This window comes from Rhea americana, unplaced genomic scaffold (assembly GCF_003343005.1).
Source record: "Rhea americana isolate MKP2758 unplaced genomic scaffold, rheAme1 scaffold_23, whole genome shotgun sequence".
In the NCBI taxonomy this organism is placed as follows: Eukaryota; Metazoa; Chordata; class Aves; order Rheiformes; family Rheidae; genus Rhea; species Rhea americana.
Genome location: NW_028186346.1, coordinates 2,567,178 through 2,589,028, shown reverse-complemented (window position 1 = coordinate 2,589,028; position 21,851 = coordinate 2,567,178). Strand labels below are relative to the sequence as shown.

The window sequence follows — 21,851 nt, the reverse complement described above, 5'->3', positions numbered from 1 at the left end:
GTAGACACAAGCAAATTTCATCTGCATTTCCTTGGTAAACCACAGAATTTGACATGGTTCTTTACTCTTACACAATCCATCTAAATTTGAAACAAGAATAATCATTGCTCAAATTAGCAAGTAGGTTCATGGAAATGGGTCCAATTATGGGATTATAAATCTCTCAAAAACACAACATAAAATTTCCAGTAGTGTTTCCAGAAAAAAAAGGGAAATAATGATTTTTGTGTGATTTACAGCTTTGCCACAAATATCTTGTGCAGATTTGTTATTGGGGGAGCCTTGGTTTCCTGATCAAATTTTCTCAAAAATTCAAAGATTTTGGAGAGCTAAATGACAGTTTGCTCCATATAGTATGGTATTTTCCTAACTCTTCTTGTCTTCGCCTTAATTTTCAAATTTAGGCTGAAAAGAGAATGAGAAGATCTGGTGTGCTTTCTTTTGTTCTCCATTTTCATTGGTGGAGGTTGTTAGCTTTTACACCTCCTGCTGTCATGTGTGTGAAACTGAAAAGTTTCATTTTTGATACAGTAAATCCCTGAGATTAGCTGTATTTTATCTCTGTATGTACTGGATGTGTCGCTACTGGAAGGAAGGAAAACATCTAAGAAAAACATATTGAAAAGTKTTCTGTGTGAGCACTGAACTGTAATTTACATGCCAGAAATAGTGAAACCTCATATATGAGGTTTCATTGGCTTTCACTGGTCATCAAAATCCAACACTAGCTAAGGACAATACTTAGAAAACTGGATTAAAGATGAAATTTAGTGATGAGAGAGGAGGAATTTATTTTAGCATTCATGWTGCTTATAGTAATATGTAATTCTTGTGCAAAAAACAAATTCCAAGCAACAAAGGCCAGATTCAATTTCTAGTACTCTTCATTAAATTCGCAAACAAGTGTATCTTAAAACCCACCCAGAAGAATGGAAAATTCAGTCGTACTGTTTATGTGCTCAGTGAACAATATTTCCCTGCTAGGAAGCAATAAGTGACATAAAATAGTTTACACATAAGTAGGACTTTAACAAGGTTGAGGCAGAAATAAAATGTAAATTACCTGTCAGTTCGGCAAAACCTGAGAAATCTTCAAAAGATAAAGCTGCTGTTCTTCAAAGTAAACATGCAAAGTCCTGACTAAATTCTCCTCCCATAGCAGTGAGTGGTGGCTAAGGCAGATAGCCACTAGTCTCTCCAGCTGGGAATGTCTTATTCATCCAGCTCCCACCAAATTCTGTCCGTCAGACAAAGTAGTCCAAGGGTTACCTCTAAAAGAGGTAGTTTACAGGGCTCTCCTACCAATCTCAGCTTAAACCATGCTTGTCTTYCTGCTGAACAGGGAGCCCTCATGGGTGGCAGCTGTCTGAACTGCTSATCCTGGAGTTTGTGCCCTCTCTTGCTCGCATGATCAGTGCTAGCTGTTCTCCCTACACRTTTGCCACTTGTTGCCTTCACTTATTGCTTTAATGAGTTGCATGTCCGTTAGGTATTTTCACTAAATGAATTCTGTAGTTGTCTTTCCACCTAACTTGGCTCCCTTCTGGCCCCATATGTACTTAGCCATGTCTGTGCATGTATTCAGATTTGTTTGCTCCTGCAACAGTATCTTCTAGCTCTGCTCTGCTCACTCAGTCTCTTGCATGCTTCAGTTCTGTTAGGAAGGGTTAATGGATTTACAGATTTTATTGACCCCAAATGGTGCATCTCCACAGCTTTCACAAAAATTAAAAAGAAATAAAAACTCCCATAACTCTTGTCCCTCAGCTTCAAGGCTACAAGTTGCATAGTTTTAGTAAAGATGTTCTTCATCACAGGCATATTGCATGCTACTGTGGTTTTCTCTGAGTTTTTTTTTTTTTTTTTTTTTNTTTTCCTTCAATATGGCTGTAAATGTTCTTTTTCCATCTTCACAGCTCACTTGTTCTAAACATAAACGTCCTCAAACATTACAAAGGATGAAAGATGATTAAACCTGTCTCTTCTTAACTATTTAGCACTTTAGGGTGGTTTATTTTTCTCCAAGATTTGAAAAAAGCCTATCTCTGAGGCTCACAGCCAGGCAGGAGGAAGAGACTCCTCTTCTGTTTCAGGGTCAGACCACTAAGTGTGTGCACAGTAAAACTGATTTCCCTATAAGAATAATCAGTAAATCCCCAAAGATTCAGTCTTGCTTTAAGGAAGTATTTATAACTTAAACCTTAAAAGAAGTTAAGAAAAAAAAAAGGATTACGGTAATAATATCACAATTCAAAGGAGAGGAAGAAGTGGGCATCTAATTATTCCAGCAGCTAATCTATTTCCTCAAGTCTTTGTAATAACATATAGAGAGCCATTACTGGCATATGTTTTTTGAGAGATAAGAGAAAACCAAAGAAAAAGCAGAGGATAATGGGACCTGAGCAGAAGTTATAATCAGTTCCTCCCAATAAAGATGATCTTTTGCATTTTTATCAACTTCCTGTGAAGTATATTCAGATGGGATTATTGTGCAGATATGCATAAAATTCATAGGAAGTTATAAAATATCTTACTGTAAATCAGTGAAACAAAAGCAATTGGACAGGCTATTAGTGTTTGCTAATGTATAAGAATCTCCAAAGTAAAAGAGCAAAATGATAAATAACTTTAGAATATCAATAATTATTATGTTAATATTTAACACTTCTACGAAGTCCTTCCCCTGCAGATCTAAAAGCACACTGGAGTTGCTAATGGTTTAGACTATACGATTTCCCTATCTACAGTCTCAATTCATTCTGATAATTTCTGAACTCTCCACACTATCAGGAGYTGCTAAAGCATGCAAACATCTTTTTACACTTTTCAGGTTGGAATGTGAGATTTAATTCATGTCAGAGTTAGATATGATGACATATTTCTTTAATGTGCATTTGATTTAGGTGAATAATCTAGGTCTAAGGATGTATACTATAACGTGATCTTCTAAATTTCAGATGATGTAGCAGACCAGTTTAAGTATCTAAGTTGTCTGTGCGGCCAATGAAGAGAAAGAAATACGTTGAAAGATAATTTTCCAGAAGGAATTAGGCAGCCAGAGCTGGCAGGAGCAACATGGGACATATGCTGTGAAGACCCCTGGAAGAAAAGGGGCAGGCAGCTCAGGTGATCCTGSTGGAACCAGGTAGCCCTGAAATATGGTATTACCATTGCTAGTAACAGGCCAAAAGCTTTGCACTGAATTTTCAAGGCCTCAGGATTGAGGCTTGTCCAGCTTAGTGTCTGAACTTTTCTTGATCTATCTGTTGCTTTATTTTGCTTGGTTTAGCTGTAACAGCAATTTTTCTAGCTGATCAGGTGACTACGACAAATTTGCTTCATTTTTGTGGTACAACTGTAGTTTTATAGAGATAGYAGTTATTCTACAGGAGAATAAGCAGTTATTCTCTGTAGAATGAGATATTTACAACTATTCCGCAATAATGTAATGTAAAGAAACACAGGCCTACTTCAAGGCTTTGAGAGGTGGGACAGCAYGGACCTCAAAGGGTAAGAGATGGCAGATAAGTTTGATCCTGGATAGCCCACTGCTGTAAACAACTCACTCATGGCCAGTAGAGACATGTAGACCTGGAGCTGGACAAAACTGGTTTTCATGGGTAATATAAAGGACAAAGACATATTATCTAATATGCATTTAAAGAGCATCATATACACTAAATTCAGATGTAGTATGGAACTGCAGAGCAATGAAGAAAGTGTGAAGGTGTAAAAGCGTGTTAGCAAACACATAAAAATGACTCAAGGTGAATTCTGGACTGAGGAAGAAGAAGAYAACACCACCAACATCATATTCCTCCTGATGATAGGCTCCTGAGACTGGTGGCTCACTGAAATCCCCTCTCCTGCAGGCTGCGGTTACCGATGCTGAGACCCAGAGGAGCAGTGGAAGGGTGAGCCAAGAAAAAGGGCTAGAAAATAAGAAGTGTGTGCATTATAATTTTAATTGTGTTAGTACTCTTAYTGAGGCTTTGAAAGTGTCCTAACTATATTACTTACTAATTAGATCTAGAGCCATAATGATTCTTGAATTAGACTCTTAAGATTTCAATTACACTAACAACACATATTTGGTTTTATATATAGGTGTGTTTCCTCTTTGCCCGTAAACAAGATTTTGAGCATAGCACTAGTCACCTATGTTTAAGCAACTGGAGTAAGTCTGGAATATAGAAAAGGGGTCCATCAGTCAGAATTATAGGTTTAGATGCACAAAGTAAAACAGATGACTTTTTCCCCTGTGCCAAATAGGGCTATAGCAACTTTATTTTAGATTATTTGTTTTAACCTATGTGTTTGTGGTGTCTCCTAGGATCTGAAATCTGATAGATATTTAGTCTTTCATAAAACTGATCTTGTTTGTKTTTTATTCATAGAACATCATAACTAAATTTGATGTAGTATGGAAATCTTTTTGCCTGTCAAGAGGATGCCTTAGCTTTCTCACAGAAGTTCCAATGGCTGCAGCTATRCTAGGGCCTAACGGTTTTACAAATTATTATAGAGAAATAGAATTTTCAGGGCAAGAGATGGAAATCAAGCAAATTAAGCCATTATTTCAAAAAGTTTGTTTTAACTACTTATTAGTAYGCAAATCTACTTACAAATTTGAACAATGATGTAGTCTTCTCTTATTCTTCCTATGTTGAAAATTTTCTGCTGAAAATTTTAACACCAAGCTGCATATTTAATAGGAAAATAAATTTTTCTTTCTTTCCCTGAGTCATGTAGATGAGAGTTCACAATATAAATTTTATAGTTTTATTTGTCTTAGTATACATATAATCATTTTAGAACAGGGAAATACAATTTGTTATCATATGTAATGCTGTGATACCTATCTAAAAGTTATTGTAATAAATGTATGAATTCAGTTTTACATGTAGATAATACAAAGCCAAGCTATGCTTTCAACTATATCCATAGAATTTAATAGTATCACAAATGTAAAAATGTAAAGCTGACCCATGCACTAATTATCAGTCCTACTGATGCTTTGAAGGTACAGATACAATATTTTTATAGCTTACTAAAGTTATAGATATACATGACAAATATCATTTGCTCTTCAGGATCATGTTGCTCTTTATCAAAGGAAGGTTATCAAATATTTTGATTTATTTGACTAAATCTGTAACCTTTTTAAAAATAATAAGTGAACAACAAGGATTTCACAAACACTTCTGGCTGCCAAAAAGCATGAATGTGCAACAGACATGAAAAATATTTTTAGCAGCCAGTACAAAGGTGCTGGTTACATGTAAAAAATAAAAGAAAGACTGTATAAGTAAACAGGAAAGTTCTTTCTCCTACTATATAGTAACAGTCCCCTACAGACATAGTTCTAGGGTACAAAGAAGAGAAAATGGCTCAGGGTAAGGTATACTAATATATTTATTGGCTAGTATGCTTTTGCCAGGAGACTGAAAAGATTGGTCATAGTATTTTGTGTGTGGATTATATGTATTGCAATGTTAAGTTGAATGATACAAATAAAATCAGACTTTGTTTTTTTTATGGTCATATTTTAGATGCTGAAGTATGAATCCTTGCACAGGTGCAACTGTGAAGGCAGTTTTTTGCACCACGTGGTGAATTTTTTTTGCTCTAACTAGCATTGCACTCAGCTGCTACTGAACCTGGGACTGAACTGCCATAAGCGCTGTGACCACTTGCTCAGCTCTCCCAGCGCTGTTGTCTGTGGAGATGCAAAGTGAACTGGATCCCTGAAGCCCTCTGCGCCAGGGGTACCCCAGCCCATTTCACTACGTGGCCCTGATGCGGTTGCTACTCCTTCAGCACACAAGAGGGAGAGTGGGTGACACAGAAGAAAGCAAGGAAGCTGGAAACTGCCCCTGAGAAAAATGTTCCTGTGGCTTGAATTCAAGAGGCTAGCAATAGATTTGGGCTGTCTGACTAACCTGGAGAGAAATAGATGTAACACTTAAATTAGACACGCACAGTAGGAGATCCTGGCCCAGCACTGTGTGCTGTCAGCGGTGATGAGATGCATCGTCCAAGTCCTCCCGACCATGGAAGCTCAGCATGTTATTCCTCTTCAACGTGAGCTTGTAAAAAGAAGTTCAGAGGGTACCAGGTATATTGTCTCTGGTATTTCACATTTACAAGTTCCCAAATAAAATAGAAGATACAATTTCCAAGAGCCAGACATGCAAATTTTGTCTGGATCTGAAAGTCAAGCTATATCCTTTCATTCATTCATCACCAGAAAAAAGGAATCAGTAGCTAGAACTTTTTTAGTAACTTGTTCAGCTTTACAAGAGCAGAATCTGTTTTTTTCCTAGGGCTGCACTAGCTTTTTAGCCTAATGGAGTTAAAAATAACTTTTTTTTTTTTTTTTTTCTATTATCATCAGTTATGACTCAGAACACACAGAAATGGAAACATTTGCTGAATAAGACTGATGTTTAGACAGTCACTTCAGAGTAGAAATGAACTTTAAAAGTTAAGCAGAGATACCATCAGCCCCTTAAAATTTTTTCTTCTATTTTAATTTGTGCTTCTGATCTGATATATGGAAATATTAAGATTAGTCTGGAACCTTAAATAAGTTCATCTGAAACAGGTTATAATCTGAAAAGGAATATTATCTTATAAAATATGTAAAATATAATTTTAAAGAAATAAACTATATATGTGTATCTCTCTCTCTCTCGAATCTGATATATGGCTACACTTATGCTTTACCTTTTAATAGTCAGTAAAGTAACAATGGCACTTGCTTCCTAAGGTGATAAATACTTTTTGTCCTYTTTCACCAACTGCACTCAGGAAAGCTGTCACCTTAAAATATTTTTTAAAATTGTTTGGACATTATTTATTCTGCAAAGTGTGCTTCAATAATTGTTTTGTAATTAAGTATATTTAAAAATATAGATGCATCTAAAGAAAATAAAGATGAATATTTAAGAAGAATGACTCAATCTTACTAACTAAAAGTATCAGGAATTTATGAAAAAAAWATCCTTCTGTAATTATTCATTTTCTAAAATACTGTTTTCCAAGTAAATAACTACACTTTCTTCTAGCAAGCTATTCTATACAAGGCTTTCTTACCTTCTGCTCAYAGTTTTTCTGTGGTGCTGAGACTAGATACACAGCTGTAATGTTGATATCCATTGCAAGTTCAGTATTTGAAAARGTTGTCTATCTGAGAAATGATTTTTAGCATCCCTACTTTAAACTCTATGAACTGTAATATATAAAGGGCTTAAAAAAACAACAAAATAAAAATCTTRCTCAGCAAAGGTTTTGTGAGATACAGAAAAGTTTTGGACTATGTAGAAATAATTGAAAATATTTAGAGTGACTAAATGCCATTTCTCAGGTTACCTAGGAATCTTTGAAGCTCAGCAACTGTCCTGTGCTGCCTGTATGCAGGAAATAACATCTGCATCCCAAAGCAGTTGGCCCAGAGTGGCTCACATCTTTACTGCGTATGGTCTACCATTTTAGGATGATAAGGACGAGTTTGCACTGCATTGTCATGATCTCTGGTTCAGCTCTTATTTTTTTTTTCTCAGCTCCTAGCTTCTCTAATGTACTCTACATGCCACACTCAACATTTTCCTGCTAATGCTTACCACTATTCCTCATTTTGTTGTTGGCTTTAAGACAGGCAATGTTGCAGGGTCTTTTTTCTCCATTGCCATACCTGGAGCTATAYTTCAGCATCCTGTTAGATTTCCAACAGATTTTTGCAATGCTAGCTCCCCAAGGCTAGCCTGAGACAAGTTTCCACAACAGTTTTGAACCCTGTGAAGCTGGTGTTCTCTCTTTGCTCTGAGACATTTTAAACAATTTCTATGATTCTTTAAGAATCAAGAATATTTCTTTGTGACATGTCCAATGTGATGAAAGATGTGARGTGCAGCCTGGCAGACCCACGAGTCTTGGCCGTGACATTGCACAGAGATAGATGACACATGAGGGTGAATGAGGGCACATGGCTTATGGGGCTGGTGGGAACTCCAGACTTGCTTTCATTGCATTCRTATTGCCTATTGAAGCGGTCTCAACACCTAGATTATTCATGTGTGGTGTCTGAGAAGGAGAGACCTAGTTTTCCACTCCAGAAGGGATCACAGATCTTGTGTAGATGTGGTACAGAAAATAAGGGAAGCAGGGCGTGAAAAAAAATGAGGCACAACACATACTAATAACGTATGTCTGAAGAGGCCTTAAATTCTGGTTAATGTCATTATTTGAAAATGGGGCTGTGTTTCCAAGGTGCTGTGGAATGAACTATACTCACCATGAATACGTGGTTCCATCAATAAGGTCTTAAACAATGCAGAAAAGTGTGGATGGAAGCAAAGTGCTTCAGGATATAGCCCAAATTCTAATTAAGGAGTATTAGGGGAAAATTTATTTTATTCCATTGATGAATCTTCTATTCAAAGCTTTTTCCGTTTGCCTTGAAGTGATTGGGAACTGATCACTGTTAGAAAAAAAGGGGGTGGACTAGATGTATTACTGGTTCGAGCTGGTATGAAAAAGGAAAATGATAAAAATGAGATTTTCTTTCCCTGAATTTCATCATCATTTCAGTGTGTGCTGGGGTAGCAACATAAGTGAATATGAAGAACTGATTTACAAAACTCGCAAAAGAAAAAAGAGGTCAAGTAGAATRTACACACTAGCACACATGCCTATTAATGATGTTTATCTAGGCATAGGATTGCTCTTAGGAATGTTTAGCTGCTTTTTTCAAACATTATTGCTGTTTACTTGTATGCTATACTGTGTACCCTACTGATTAATGAATGCATTTAGGAATAAAATATTTACATACACTTCTTTATATTAGTCTCATATAAAATTAATTATTTTTGCAGTTGAGGAAGAGTTCTAGGTATAGTATGAGTATACATAGTATTATGTTGTGTGTTCCTTTGTTCTCTTACGATGGACTGTAAAGAGGAAATAACCACACAATGCTTTTAAATACTTTCTAGTTAAAATGACACGGGAATTAATCACAGCAGAACAGTCTGACTATAGTATCTTATAATAATAATATATAATGTACCATTAGAACTGTGGAAAATTTTGTCTTGGATCAGCTTACAAAGTTTAAGCACTTGAGCTAGGTTCATGTTGTGATTCAGGCTCTTGTATTTATGTGTCAACATGTGGGCTAAGTATTCAAGCTTGTGGGTTCACTTGCCCACATATGTGTGTCTGATGCCATTTGAGATATACAACAATATCCCACCTAGCCACCAGCTGCCACTGCAGATGACTCCCATTTAAGTAGCTTTCTGGAATTTCCCTTAAGTTTTGCATCACATATGCCAGTGCCATGAGTATATCTTGGATTCAGGAAATCTCTGATGGCACCAGACATTTATTTTTGGGCAAATGAGTTCTTAGGAGTCTGCTTTAATATGAGCTGAATAACTCACTAGGCTTCATTGACTGCACTGACAATGGTCTCATTTCAGTGGCCCACAGACAGTGGTAGGCTGGAAACCAGGTGGATTTTCTTACTCAACTAGTTGCTTGTGTTTTGGCAATTAAATATTACCCTGTATTTTTACCAACTGCAACAACAGCTTAGATATCTAGCGCATATATAAATGCCTATATGCCGACATATATATTAAGGTATCTTAACCCACAATTGAGTCCTATCCTTGCTGTTATCTCCAAATAAAATGCRACTGCATTGTATATATCTGCATATCTGCATATACATAGGGGTATTTAATATGTAGTTTTTCCAAAGTAGGAAAAGTAATCTCCACTAAAATTAGCTCAGTTTACTCTGTAGACTTCCATTCCCCCTTTTTTGGAGAAGAGAATAAGGGCAAATTCAACATTTTCTGTTTTACAGGGATCACTTCTCTGAAGATAAGCATGGAAAGGGTAGAGCAATCATATCAACAGTTGGTATTAATTTTATGCTGGCCCTACGGTTATGGCCAGCAGCTTTAGCCCAGCTGGAGGCCAGTCACTTGTGGTATAACCCAGGGATTCGTACTGGGGCCAATACTATTTAATGTCTTTGTTAATGATCTGGCTGATGGGATCAAATGCACCCTCAGCAAGTTCAGTGATGACACAAACTGGCAGGAGTGGCTAATATACCAAAGGGCAGCACTACCTTTCAGAGAGACTTCAACAGGCTGAAAAAAATAGAGAGGAACCTCATGAAGTTCAACAAGTAAGTGCAAAGTCCTGCTCTTGGGGAGGAACATACAGGCTCTAGGACAGGCTAGAGGCTGACCAGCTGGAAAGCAGTTTGCCTGAAAAAGATCTGGAGGTCCTGGTGGACAACAAACTGACCATGAGCCAGCAATGTGCCCTTATGGCAGAATGTCGCCAGCAGATTGGTGGAGGTGAGCCTTCCCTTCTCCTCARCACTGATGAGGCCGCTTCTGGAGTATTGTGTCCAGTTCTAGGCTGCTGGTACAAGAAAGTCGAGGACATAAGGGAACAAGTCTAGTAAAGAGCCRCAAAGATGATTAAGGAGCACCTCTCATGCAAGAAGAGGGTGAGAGAACTGGGATGGTTCAGCCTGGAGAAGAGAAAGCTCATGGGGAACTTATTAATATTTATAAATATCTGAAGGGAGAGTGTTAAGAAGATGGAGCCAGACTCTTCTCAGTGGTGCTCAGTTAAGGGATGAGAAGCCACGGGCACAAATTCAAATGCAGGAAATTCTATTTCAAAATGAGAAGAAACATTTTTGCTCTGAGGATGGTTAAACAGTTCAGACAGATTGTGAAGTCTCCAYCCTTGGAGCTATGCAAAACTTGACTGGGCACAGCAAACAATTACACAAACAGTTGTGTTAATATTCAGGCCTAAGATCAGAGGGGCTGATATTACACAAGCTATCATAAATATTGCTATATCCACCAGATCCCTTATTCCAGGCTTGTGAGTGGGGGCAAACATACGACAATGAGACACATATATCTAGACAGAGCTACACAGTTAGCAAAGACTGAGAAACAGTGTTACCAAACTAATCAGCATAAATGTCATATAATCAGCCATTGTTAAACATCCTGCTCCAGTTGTGTCTAAAGTGCTGCCATCGCTGGTTTGATGGATTTGTTTTACGTCACTGAGGTTCGTCTTGTCTGGCATCCCTGCTGAGACAAATAAGAAAATACAGTATGATACATGCCTTGTCACTACTGGCAACATGCTACAGCTAGAACAAATTTAAATATCCTCAGCACACAGACTGTCACAGTTTGGTTTCTGAGTCTCACGTTACTGCCAAATTCAAAATCCTTTATAATTGCATGTAGAAGCACACACTATATGGCTATTCATCGCTGAAAGTAATTCAGAGGCCTGCCAGCTCTGAACAAAGCAGTTTTTGTAGAAATATATCTCAGCAAACATTTGCAGACTGAAGTGAACAGTTTTGCAAGTCCCAGTTATACCTTAATGTCCACTGCTCACATCCTTCTTGGATCTGAAGGAAAAAGAAAGTAATTTAATGTGAAATTGCTTGTGTCTTGCTCCTGATATTATTCAAAAACAATGTGTACCTGATATAAGGTGTACAGCAAAGTGTACTTGTTACTGTATAAAACATCTATTTTGGCACTACTCAAACAGAGTTTACAATATGCTAGTGAAAATGTAAGACTAACTGTAAATAGAAACTCTTTTACTGAGTTCCCAAATGAATATTTGTACATTTAGGGACAGGGATAAATGTTCCTCTCTCTCAAAAAAGTGCTTTGCATGGATTAAGGAGGTAATCACCCATTGTAATTCCTGTGCCTTGTTAAACAAGTGGAAACAGAAGGTCTTGGAGATACATTCAGCTTTGGTAGCATTGTCAGCTGCTTGTATTTTCTATGCATACTTCTAGACTAACTGTTTTATCCCATATAATAACTTGTGGCATGCCATTATCAATCAAAATTAACAAGTCTAAATTCAATGTTATTACATGCAACAAATATTGACATTGTAATTACACTGAGACTGAAAAAGGCTTCATATAAAGCAAAGTCAATATTTATGTAATTAGGTCAATACATATATAATTCAGAAGGTAAGCTCTACTGCGTTGAAACAGCAATACTAGAAAGAAACTCAGCTCTGCTGAGCTGACATATTGATTTTACAGTCTGAGTTTCTGCATTACTATTCATTGTTTAGGTACTTCTTTCTCCACTGTATCATTAGCAAAGATGAATAAAGTAGCGATTCTTTTTTTTTTTTTTTTTTTTTTTTTTTTTTTTTTTTTTTTTTTCCCAAAGGGATTGCAATGGAGGATAGATGTTTTAGGCATGGTGATATCCCCTTTGTTAAACAAGAGATTGATAGGAAGCCACAGAGAATCATTGTAAGTTCCTGGTTTTTAAAAAGATCAACTTTTTTGGTGCTTGTGTAAAAATACTCTTTTCCCTAAAAGCAGGTTGAAAGCTATTCTTTGTGAACTTACTGTATATACTCAAATCTCCTTCCTGTGGCTTCAAAAAAATGCATTAAGGGAAGAGTCAGCAAAAGTCAATCATGTTGTCTGAAAAACCTGCTAGAACGAATTCACCTTCTTGGCTGCAGTACTTGTACAGCAGAATAGACTGCTATTTTATATGCATTTATTGATCCAGTGCTCTTGCGTGGAATTTGTGAAAATTAGCTCTATGAGTACAATCAAAGGGGGCAGACAAGGAGGCAGAACACCACCACCTAGTAAGAAGGAAGGAATAGAACTCCTCCTTGTCACGCACRTTGAGTAACCTCTCTAGGAAAAGACCAGCCACTCAGCACCACATGGAAGGAAAATGTTTGATGGATCATCAAAGAGGGTAGAGCACAGTTTTTTTTTAGGGAGTATTGGAAGTAGATTCAAATAAATTTGCCCAGGCCATTCATCCAGAGTTTTAGTGAATATTTCACCTATTTAAAAAGATTAGTTTCAACACCAYGGAAAATTCAGCTCTGTTGTTGAACCTGTGCAACAATACAACTAACCAAGTGCAACAGATAGCACAAAGCAGATTTTTCTCCGTGTATTTAGAAATACTCTCACAGCAATGATAGAGTGAAATATAAGGCCTTACCTTAAGTATCCAATACCTCACTTATTATGAAAGGTAATCATCATAAAAAAAGGAATATGTTCCTAGATCTTACAGCCGATATTCTGATTGTCAGTCTTCAATTAAAGAATGTGTTCTATATCTGAAAGCAATTTGACTAGATATTCATTGGAGGGTCAACTTTAACACTTTCATTGACACTATTATGGAAAATAGGAAACAGTAGATTTAATTTTTATGGGAAAAAATCTATCCTAATATTTATTTTCTTTCCAATGTGAATGAAAACAACAAGTTTTGGCAATTTCCTTGAAAAGAATATTTTTTAAAAAATGTTCAAATCTAGTGATATGTTTTTCTTTAATGATGTCAAAATACTCTAATGCATTGAATATGATCTCTGATGTTAAATGTATATACTGTTAAGCCTGTAGTATAAACATATAGCAAACCTGGGACCTATTAAGCCCCATAGAATTATGCCACAATTCTGACTTCTTTCAAATAGGTAGTTCAAAAAATATTTTTAATATTACTATACTATACTTACACTAATATYGCTATACTAATATATTTTACAATAAAAATCACAGAACTGAAAAAAAAATCTTAAAAAATAACTTAACAAAGCTGCTTTTTTTCCATAGAATTCTGGTTTTTAATTAGTTCTAATAAATATACATTTAGTTTCTATATCTAGGCTATATTTTCTATTTAAATAAGTAGATTCTGTTGTACATTATATATCTATGTTTAAATATAGATGCCATCTTTCATGTATCATAATCAGCCATAGAAGTGATTCTTTTCTCTAAATGAATTTAATGGCTCATATAAAATTTGCAATGAGAGCTATACAAATATCTGCAGGAAAATAGAACAAAATCTAGAGCAAACTTGACTGGATTTGGTTCCCTCACATACTAGAAACTGAAATTATATTAAAGAAAAGCCCTCTAAGTTTCCCATATCCTTTCAATGATCTGTGATAAGTGTCTGGTTTAATATGAAAGTCATACTAGAATTAATATTTTGACTGGAAAATGCTGAAGTTCAGAAGTTTCAGCTAAGATTCAGGGATTTTTTTCTGAAACAAAGCTAGAATTTCAAGGCAGAGCAGCAGATAATTTGGGGGGAATTAGAATCCAAATATAATGCTTGCAAGAACTTATATAAAGCAAAGCTGCCAAGTATCATATCTCTGTGCCCAACATCAGCTGTGAAATCCAGTCAGTGAATGTAATTTTAAATATTACCATGCTCTGTTTTAGAAAAGATTAATCAGTAAAAGAATTCTACCAAACTGTGTGATGAATATTACAGCRTCTCATTACAGTATAACAGCTGCAGAGTAAGTTCTAATGCTCTTTAGCATCTTTTAAAGATATTTAAAGCGTATGAAAGGTAACTAGCAGCCTTGAAAGCTAGCCTGCGCTATTCTTCAGAAAAGCTGCAGCAATGACACCATTTCCTTCCAATACCAGACAACAGACCTTAACTCTGATTTGAGAGGTCAGATCTAAAGACATGGAACATTTGCATTTGGCCTGGACCCTTCCTGTTGAGATTGTCAAAATAGCACACAAAGSAGCTATGACTTTTTGAGCAGTAGATGCTTGCCTACAGAAAACTACTCGGAGACTATCATCTAGTTCATTTTAAACAGAAGATCCTGCAGCAATGGCTTAATTTGAACTAGATGAGGAAACATTTGCATATCTAGAGTGTCACCACAAACACCTTGCTGCATTRTCTGCTATCTACTCAGTAATATATGTCACAAATGAAATGGCTCTTCAAGGGAAAATGAAGCTGCCAAATGAGGTTTTTTTACATTTTTTTTTACGTCACAAACATTTTAATGAACCTCTAATAAGAGGAATAATCTGAGTGAGGAGGAGGTGGTGTTTCAGATAGGAAAAAAAAATGATGGGATGTGGCTTTTACTAGACAATGTTCTTTTTAGCATTCTTTCTCCTTATGAAGTTGTATACAAAAAATCTTAGCAGGGCAAATAATTATTTCAGTCATTATATCTAAGCAATACTCCAGCATGAGCTCAAGACATGAGCTGTGAAGAAAAACACCAATAACAAGTTGAAAATATGTCCCAAAATTCACAAGAAAGATTATGAAAAACTTATGTGAGGCTAATACAAAGAGATTAGACAAACAGAAGGAAAATAATTGAAGCACTTGTAGAATAATGCCTAAATATGAAGTTGGAATAGAATTTACAATAATGAGGAGATATCTGGAAAAGGATGATATGTTACAGGCAGTGGGTCATGCATTTATAGATGGTAAAAAGGGGGCATAAGAATTTTTTGGAAAGTAGAACAAGTTAAGAGATTTGGATACAGCTGATAAACTAACAAATTTAGAGGCAAAGGCAAAGAGAAGAAGAGTGTCATAATGATTAAGAAGAATGAAGGGTGAGTCATATCAGAGCAATCATCTCAGGAAATTGCAAATGACAACAGTGCTAGGACAATCTCCTTATTGTGTCAAGGAAACACTAACACTGACCAATATCAACACATTTTTGTAGCATTAAGGAAGATATAATATTAATTTGATTCTTTCAGTTCAGAATAATGAAGTCTCAATAATGTCTTTATATAGTTAAACTTGAAAAATTTCAGGCAAGACAAAACACAAAAAGGAATTACTTTGCCTTATTATTCCACAAATTAAAATGACAGCAGTTGTCAAATAGTCTTTAGATTTGACCAGTCTTTTGTCAGCTGAAACTTTTAGTTTTATAATGGATGTCTTCTGCCAGGTTTTACTGCAAACTATGTAATGTCAAGAAAACATTTTGAAAAACAGTTATGCTACATCAGAGAGCTATATTTAAATACTTCATTTTATATGTAGTGGTTGCTGAGATAACTTTAATTTTCTATTTAAATAATATGTACAAGCTTTTGTTGAACAATAACTATATCTAAAGAATAATTTATTCAGTATAGGTCATGTCATACCTCATCCAGTGTTTTTAAATCATTAATCTGTTAAAAATGCCACAAAACACCCTCAGTATCCAGTGCTTAGAAAGAACATTAAAGACAATGGGCAACATCTATTATTATTCGAAGATTTCTCCCTGTGAATTTCATCTGATATGGGCATTGAAGTCTCTATGAGGGAAAAAAATACGGTTGAGAAGAACTACATTATGCATTAGTAAATGACTAATATCTTTAGGCCAATTTCATGTTTTTCTGATTGCATCTGTGCTTTCAAAAGCTAAGGGACGCCTCCAGTAAAAAAATATACCCTACATTTTGCTTGAAAAATGCAGTTCTTACAGTACACATACATTGCAGAACACATATTTACCCTATTTATGATTTCTACGTGTTTTTATGGTGTTGTGTGTCCTTTCCTTGTCCAGTAAAWGAACTGAAAAAGAATAGCAAATTGGACTAGATGACCTCCAGAGGTCCCTTCCAACGTCAGCTGTTCTGTGATTCTGTAAAGTATCAAATGTTTCACAGTTCAGCACTAGTCATAGGAAACAAAAAAACTAACTTTCACTAAAAGTAATACAGAYAGAAAGAAGCTACGTATTGCTCTATATATTGCTTCTATTGCATGGCTTTAGAAGAGGTGAAGAGTGATATGAGATGTCTCTGCTGAGAATGAAGTCAAAAATTAACCTAGTGAAAAATACATCTCTGCTTTATTTTGTTTAGTTTTCATTTAATGAAAGAGGAATTAACAGTTAATCCACTGAACCTAAAGAAATGTCAAAATTTTCAAGTATTTTTCATACAAGGCTTTGGGGATTTTTTAGACCATAATATTAAAGAAAAATCAATTATCTGGCATTACACTTGAGTTTTTCATATCTRAATTATAAATCAGTTTGCTCAGCTGAATTTCTTAATACTTCCAGCTTGTTCTTTTTCCATTAAGTTCTGTTTGCTCTGTTTGCTAGAAGGTTCATGAGAAAAGAGCAATGACAAAAACAAAGGCACTAGGGAAAAAAGAATGAATTTGCATGGCAGACTATGAATGAAGACTTTTGCATTATGGAATCTATTGTCCACATGATCATATATAATCAATGAAATTMATGGATTAGCACAGAAAACAGACCTCAGGGATACTAAAATTGTATGTTGTAATATAGTTTTAATTCCTGTCCCTTTTGTCTTCCTGTATAATTTGAGTAAAGTATATTATTATATGTGATTGTGTTAATCCCAATAGACTGACTGTAATGTTAAGGTGAGGGAGGAAAGAAGGTTCAAAATCAAAATAACAAATTTTGCCACAACAGCAAAATAGTGAAGGTCTCCATTTCATTGTTTGATTCTGCCTTTGACTATTGCCTGATGCTTTAAAGGTGAATGAAACAATAAAAGATAGTGAACTATTTAGATAGTCAGACCATTAGGACTCCTAACTTCTGACATTTAATGATTAATGGGCGCTCTGGAGCATAGAAATATATATTTATCATGCTTATAAAGTAGAGTGAATAATTCTCATAATTCACTTAAATTAATGCCAATATACTATATGCAAGGAAACACCTTGCATATACACCTCCTCAGCTACCTGAGACCATGTTTAATTTCAAAGGCTGGAATCCTTAAAATACATCCATTAAAAAGTCAATATAGCTTTTTTAAAATCGCAGATGAGCTCATATCTTGTCAGAGCAGAATTCCATCTTCTTTGCTGTATTGGTTATATGGGTCAGTTTGTGTCAGAAACGATAAGCTTCAGTTTGATGTGCCATCCCCAACGCAGCGTAGGATAGCAGTATGCCAATACTAAAGTCAAAAGTGATGTGCTTAAGAAGATAATCCCTGATGATACTTAGGGTGAGGTTCATTCCACTGAATTTTAGATATGTGTAAAGTCTACATCTATGAATGAGATTTAGTTGCCTAAATGTAGCTGCCTACTAGGAGAATTTCTTGGGAGAATTATAGGAATGCAGTSAGAGTATGTAGAGATGCTGTGAGGAAGGCTAAGGCCCAGCTGGAATTGAGTCTGGCAAGGGATGTCAAGGACAACAGGAAGGACTTCTTCAAATACATCAGCAGCAAGAGGAGGACTAGGGAAAATGTKSGCCTGCTGCTGAACAGGGCAGGGGCCCTGGTGACAAGGGGTACAGGGAAGGCAGAATTACTGAATGCCTCCTTTGCATCAGTCTTCACTGCTAAGGGCAACCCCCAGGAATCCCAGAGCCTGGATGTGAGGAAAAAAGTCTGGAGAAGTGAAGACTTTCCTTTGGTTGAGGAGGAGAGGATTAGAGACCTGGGCAGGCTAGACGTCTGCAAATCCATGGGCCCAGATGGGATGCACCCACGGGTACTGAGGGAGCTGGTGGATGTTGTTGCCAAGACGCTCTCCATCATCTTTGAAAGGCCCTGGAGAACTGGAGAGGCGCCCGAGGACTGGAAGAAAGCCAGTGTCACTCCAGTCTTCGAGAAGGGCAAGAAGGAGGACCCAGGCAACTATAGCTGGTCAGCCTCTCCTCCATCACTGGGAAGGTGATAGAACAGCTCATCCTGGATGTCATCCCCAGACATATGGAGAAGAAGSTGATCAGGAGTAGCCASCATGGATTCACCAAGGGGAAATCCTGCTTAACCAATCTGATARCCTTCCATGAAGRAATGACTGGCTGAGTAGATGAGGAGAGAGCGGTGGACGTTGTGTACCTTGACTTCATCAAGGCTGTTGACACTGTCTCCCATAATATCCTCCTGGATAAGCTCTGGAAGTGTGGGTTAGATGAGTGGACAGTGAGGTGGATTGAGAACTGGCTGAAAGACAGAGCTCAGAGGGTTGTCATCAGTGGCACAGAGTCTGGGGGTCTGTGGATAGTGGTGTCTCCCAAGGGTCAGTCCTGGGTCCAGTCTTCAATTCAATCAATTCAATCAATTCAATCTCTTCATTGATGACCTGGACAAAGGGACACAGTGCCTCCTCAGAAAATTTGCTGATGATATGAAGCTGGGAGGAGAGGCTGAGACACGTGAGGGCTGTGCTGCCATTCAGAGAGACCTGGACAAGCTGGAGAGTTGGGCAGAGAGGAACCTCCTGAGGTTCAACAAGGGCAAGTGCAGAGTCCTGCACCTAGAATCATAGAATCAGTAAGGTTGGAAGGGACCTCTGGAGATCATCTAGTCCAACCTCCTTGTTCAGCAGGGTCACCTACAGCATGCTAGACAGGGTTGCATCCAGGCGGGCCTTGAAGATCTCCAGAGAAGGAGACACCTCTGCAGCTCTGCAGAGAAAGACCTGGGAGTGCTGGTGGATGTTGATCATGAGCCAGCAATGGGCCCTTGTGGCCAAGAAGGCCAATAGCATCCTGGGGTGCACTGGGAAGACTGTTGCCAGCAAGTCGAGGGAGGTAATCCTGCCCCTCTCCTCAGCCCTGGGGAGGACTCATCTCGAGTCCTGTGTCCAGTCCTGGGCTCCCCAGTACAAGAGAGACATGGAGCTACTGCAGAGAGTCCAGCGTAGGGCTACAAAGATGATCAGAGGGCTGGAGCACCTGCCCTATGAGGAACGGCTGTGAGAGCTGGGCCTCTTCAGCCTGGGGAACAGAAGACTTCAGGTGTACAAGTACCTGAAGGGAGGGTGTCAAGGGGACAGGGRCAAACTCTTTTCAGTTGTCCCGTGTGACAGGACAAGAGGCAMTGGGCAGAAATTGAAGCACAGGAAGTTCTGCCTGAGCGTGAGGGGGAATTTCTTCCCTGTGAGAATGATGGAGCACTGGCACAGGTTGCCCAGAGAGGTGGTGGAGTCTCCTTCTCTGGAGATCTTCAAGGCCTGCYTGGATGCAGCCCTGTCTACCATGCTCTAGGTGACCCTGCTGAGGGGGGAGGTTGGACTAGATGATCTCCAGAGGTTCCTTCCAACCTTACCGATTCTATGATACTGRCATTTTAGACATTTGGGGGGATATTACTTTTGACATACAACTGCCCTTCCAAAGGAAGCTTGTTTCTTGTAAAGCCATGTGAAGATTTCTTGTGTTTAGACAACTGAATCCTGCCCTTCAGCTGAGCTGGTTACTTCATCTACCRTTATAGTGAATGTAGAGAAATAGGTAATTACAGAAACACATATTCCTATAAAAGGAGTGGAGTACTCAAATATAGATATTTACAGTATACTTTTGACCAGATGAATCCTATACTTATTCATAGGACAGATTCATTAGTGAATAAGCAGTGAATATTTTCTAGCATACTCCTGCCATTATGTTCTATATCTCTGGTGGAAAAACAAAGCAAAATACTGAATCCTGTAGCTCTGACAAATTGGTGGCATTTAAGGAATTCTAGGTAGGAAAGTTAAAAAAAATGGTAGGGTAGCTCACATTTGTTTCACCATTAGTCTTATGCTTTCAATTTTATACCTAAAATCCTAATTGGAAGTATTTCTTGCTTTCAGCGTTGGGCATGATGAATCAAGGGAAAAATGACAAATTTAGGCTGCTATATTGCCATGAAAGCAGTGAATCAGTCTGATGTGTGCAAACATCTCTGAGGAGCCAATACTCCATGTAAGTGTTTCCTGCTAAAGTCAAAAAGAGTGAATATAGCTATATTTACATAGCTAAATATACATCCCAGAAGGAGATCCTTCAGGCAAAGTGRTCCAGAGTGGCTTGTGTCTAACCTGCTCAGAGCTAGCAATACCTGGAACAAACTGCTGAACAAATCTCTGCTACACAGTACAATGCCTCTTCTAAGCTACACGTGGTGGTCTCCTTGGCTCCAAATACAACTATTATTTTGTTTGTTTGTTTTTACTTCAAAGTGTCTGAAATAACACGAGGGCTGTGCTCCAACCCACCAGGTAGTGTTTTTACAAAATGAAACTGAGGGAGTGTATTACATGCTCTGGGTTATCATATCCAGGCATGGGAAAGTGTTTTGAAAATAAAAAGCCTGACGTTGAAGGGCTTTGTAGAGCAGAGAAATCTAAGCCTTTGGCCATCTGGTTTGTATTGCCTTTTGGGAACAGTCAATGGAATGAATTATCCACAAAACTTCAAGTTTGTTTTGGAGGGGTGGAGAWGGTTTTCCTTAATGCTGAGCCATGGAGTGAACTAACATTTATGCAATGAGGACCAGGAGACAACTTGCAAGCTAAATTACTAGACAGGTAGATATAGCCAGGGAAATTACTGAAATTCTGAGAATTGATTATTGTCATAGGAAAGATCTGTACTGTGATAAAAATTCTAGCAGCAAAATTCTTAAYCTCCATATTAGTCTCACCTCTCGCATTGGCCAGTCGTTTCCTTCAGTGAAACACAATCATGTGCTTTTTTCATGGCTCTTAAAGAGAGGTAGTTCAGACAGTCTGTATCATACCCTAGGAGGGACCTTGGGTATGAATGCCAAAGCACTGAATCTGATCTCTATTTGCTACAAGGCAATGTGGAATAATGAGATGATGTTCACTTAGCAGCCAAGCCAATTGAAGATTCGTATTCGGATGCTTCCACAAAGGGAGATCATCACTGACTGAGATTTTTGTTTCCATATATAATGTATGTTGATAAGCAAGTTATTATGAATCAATTGATCGCTACCGTGAGAACAGAATGTAAAAAGAAAAATACAGTCTTCATACACAGAGCAGGAAGAGCTGTTTTCAGTAGGTGAATCTGAAACTCTTTCCACACAGAAAGGGGAAGGACTCAAGGAGGCCCTACTAGTATGGTCTGCTACTTTTCACTAGATTACATTCTGCATTATTCCAGTGATTTTTCTTTCCCAGATTTTCTTTTTCCCCTTC

General features: G+C 37.5%; 1 protein-coding gene across 1 annotated transcript in view; it reads right to left on the bottom strand.

Annotated features, from left to right (window-relative positions):
- Positions 1–10,965: 10,965 nt before the first annotated feature.
- The window catches only part of GPC5 (glypican 5), a 712,598-nt gene continuing 701,712 nt past the window's right edge, over positions 10,966–21,851 (bottom strand). Inside the window, exon 9 of the mRNA XM_085306027.1 lies at positions 10,966–11,147. Within this exon, the coding sequence (XP_085162153.1) occupies positions 10,987–11,147 (161 nt within the window). The 3' untranslated portion in view covers positions 10,966–10,986. The remainder of the gene's footprint in view (positions 11,148–21,851) is intronic.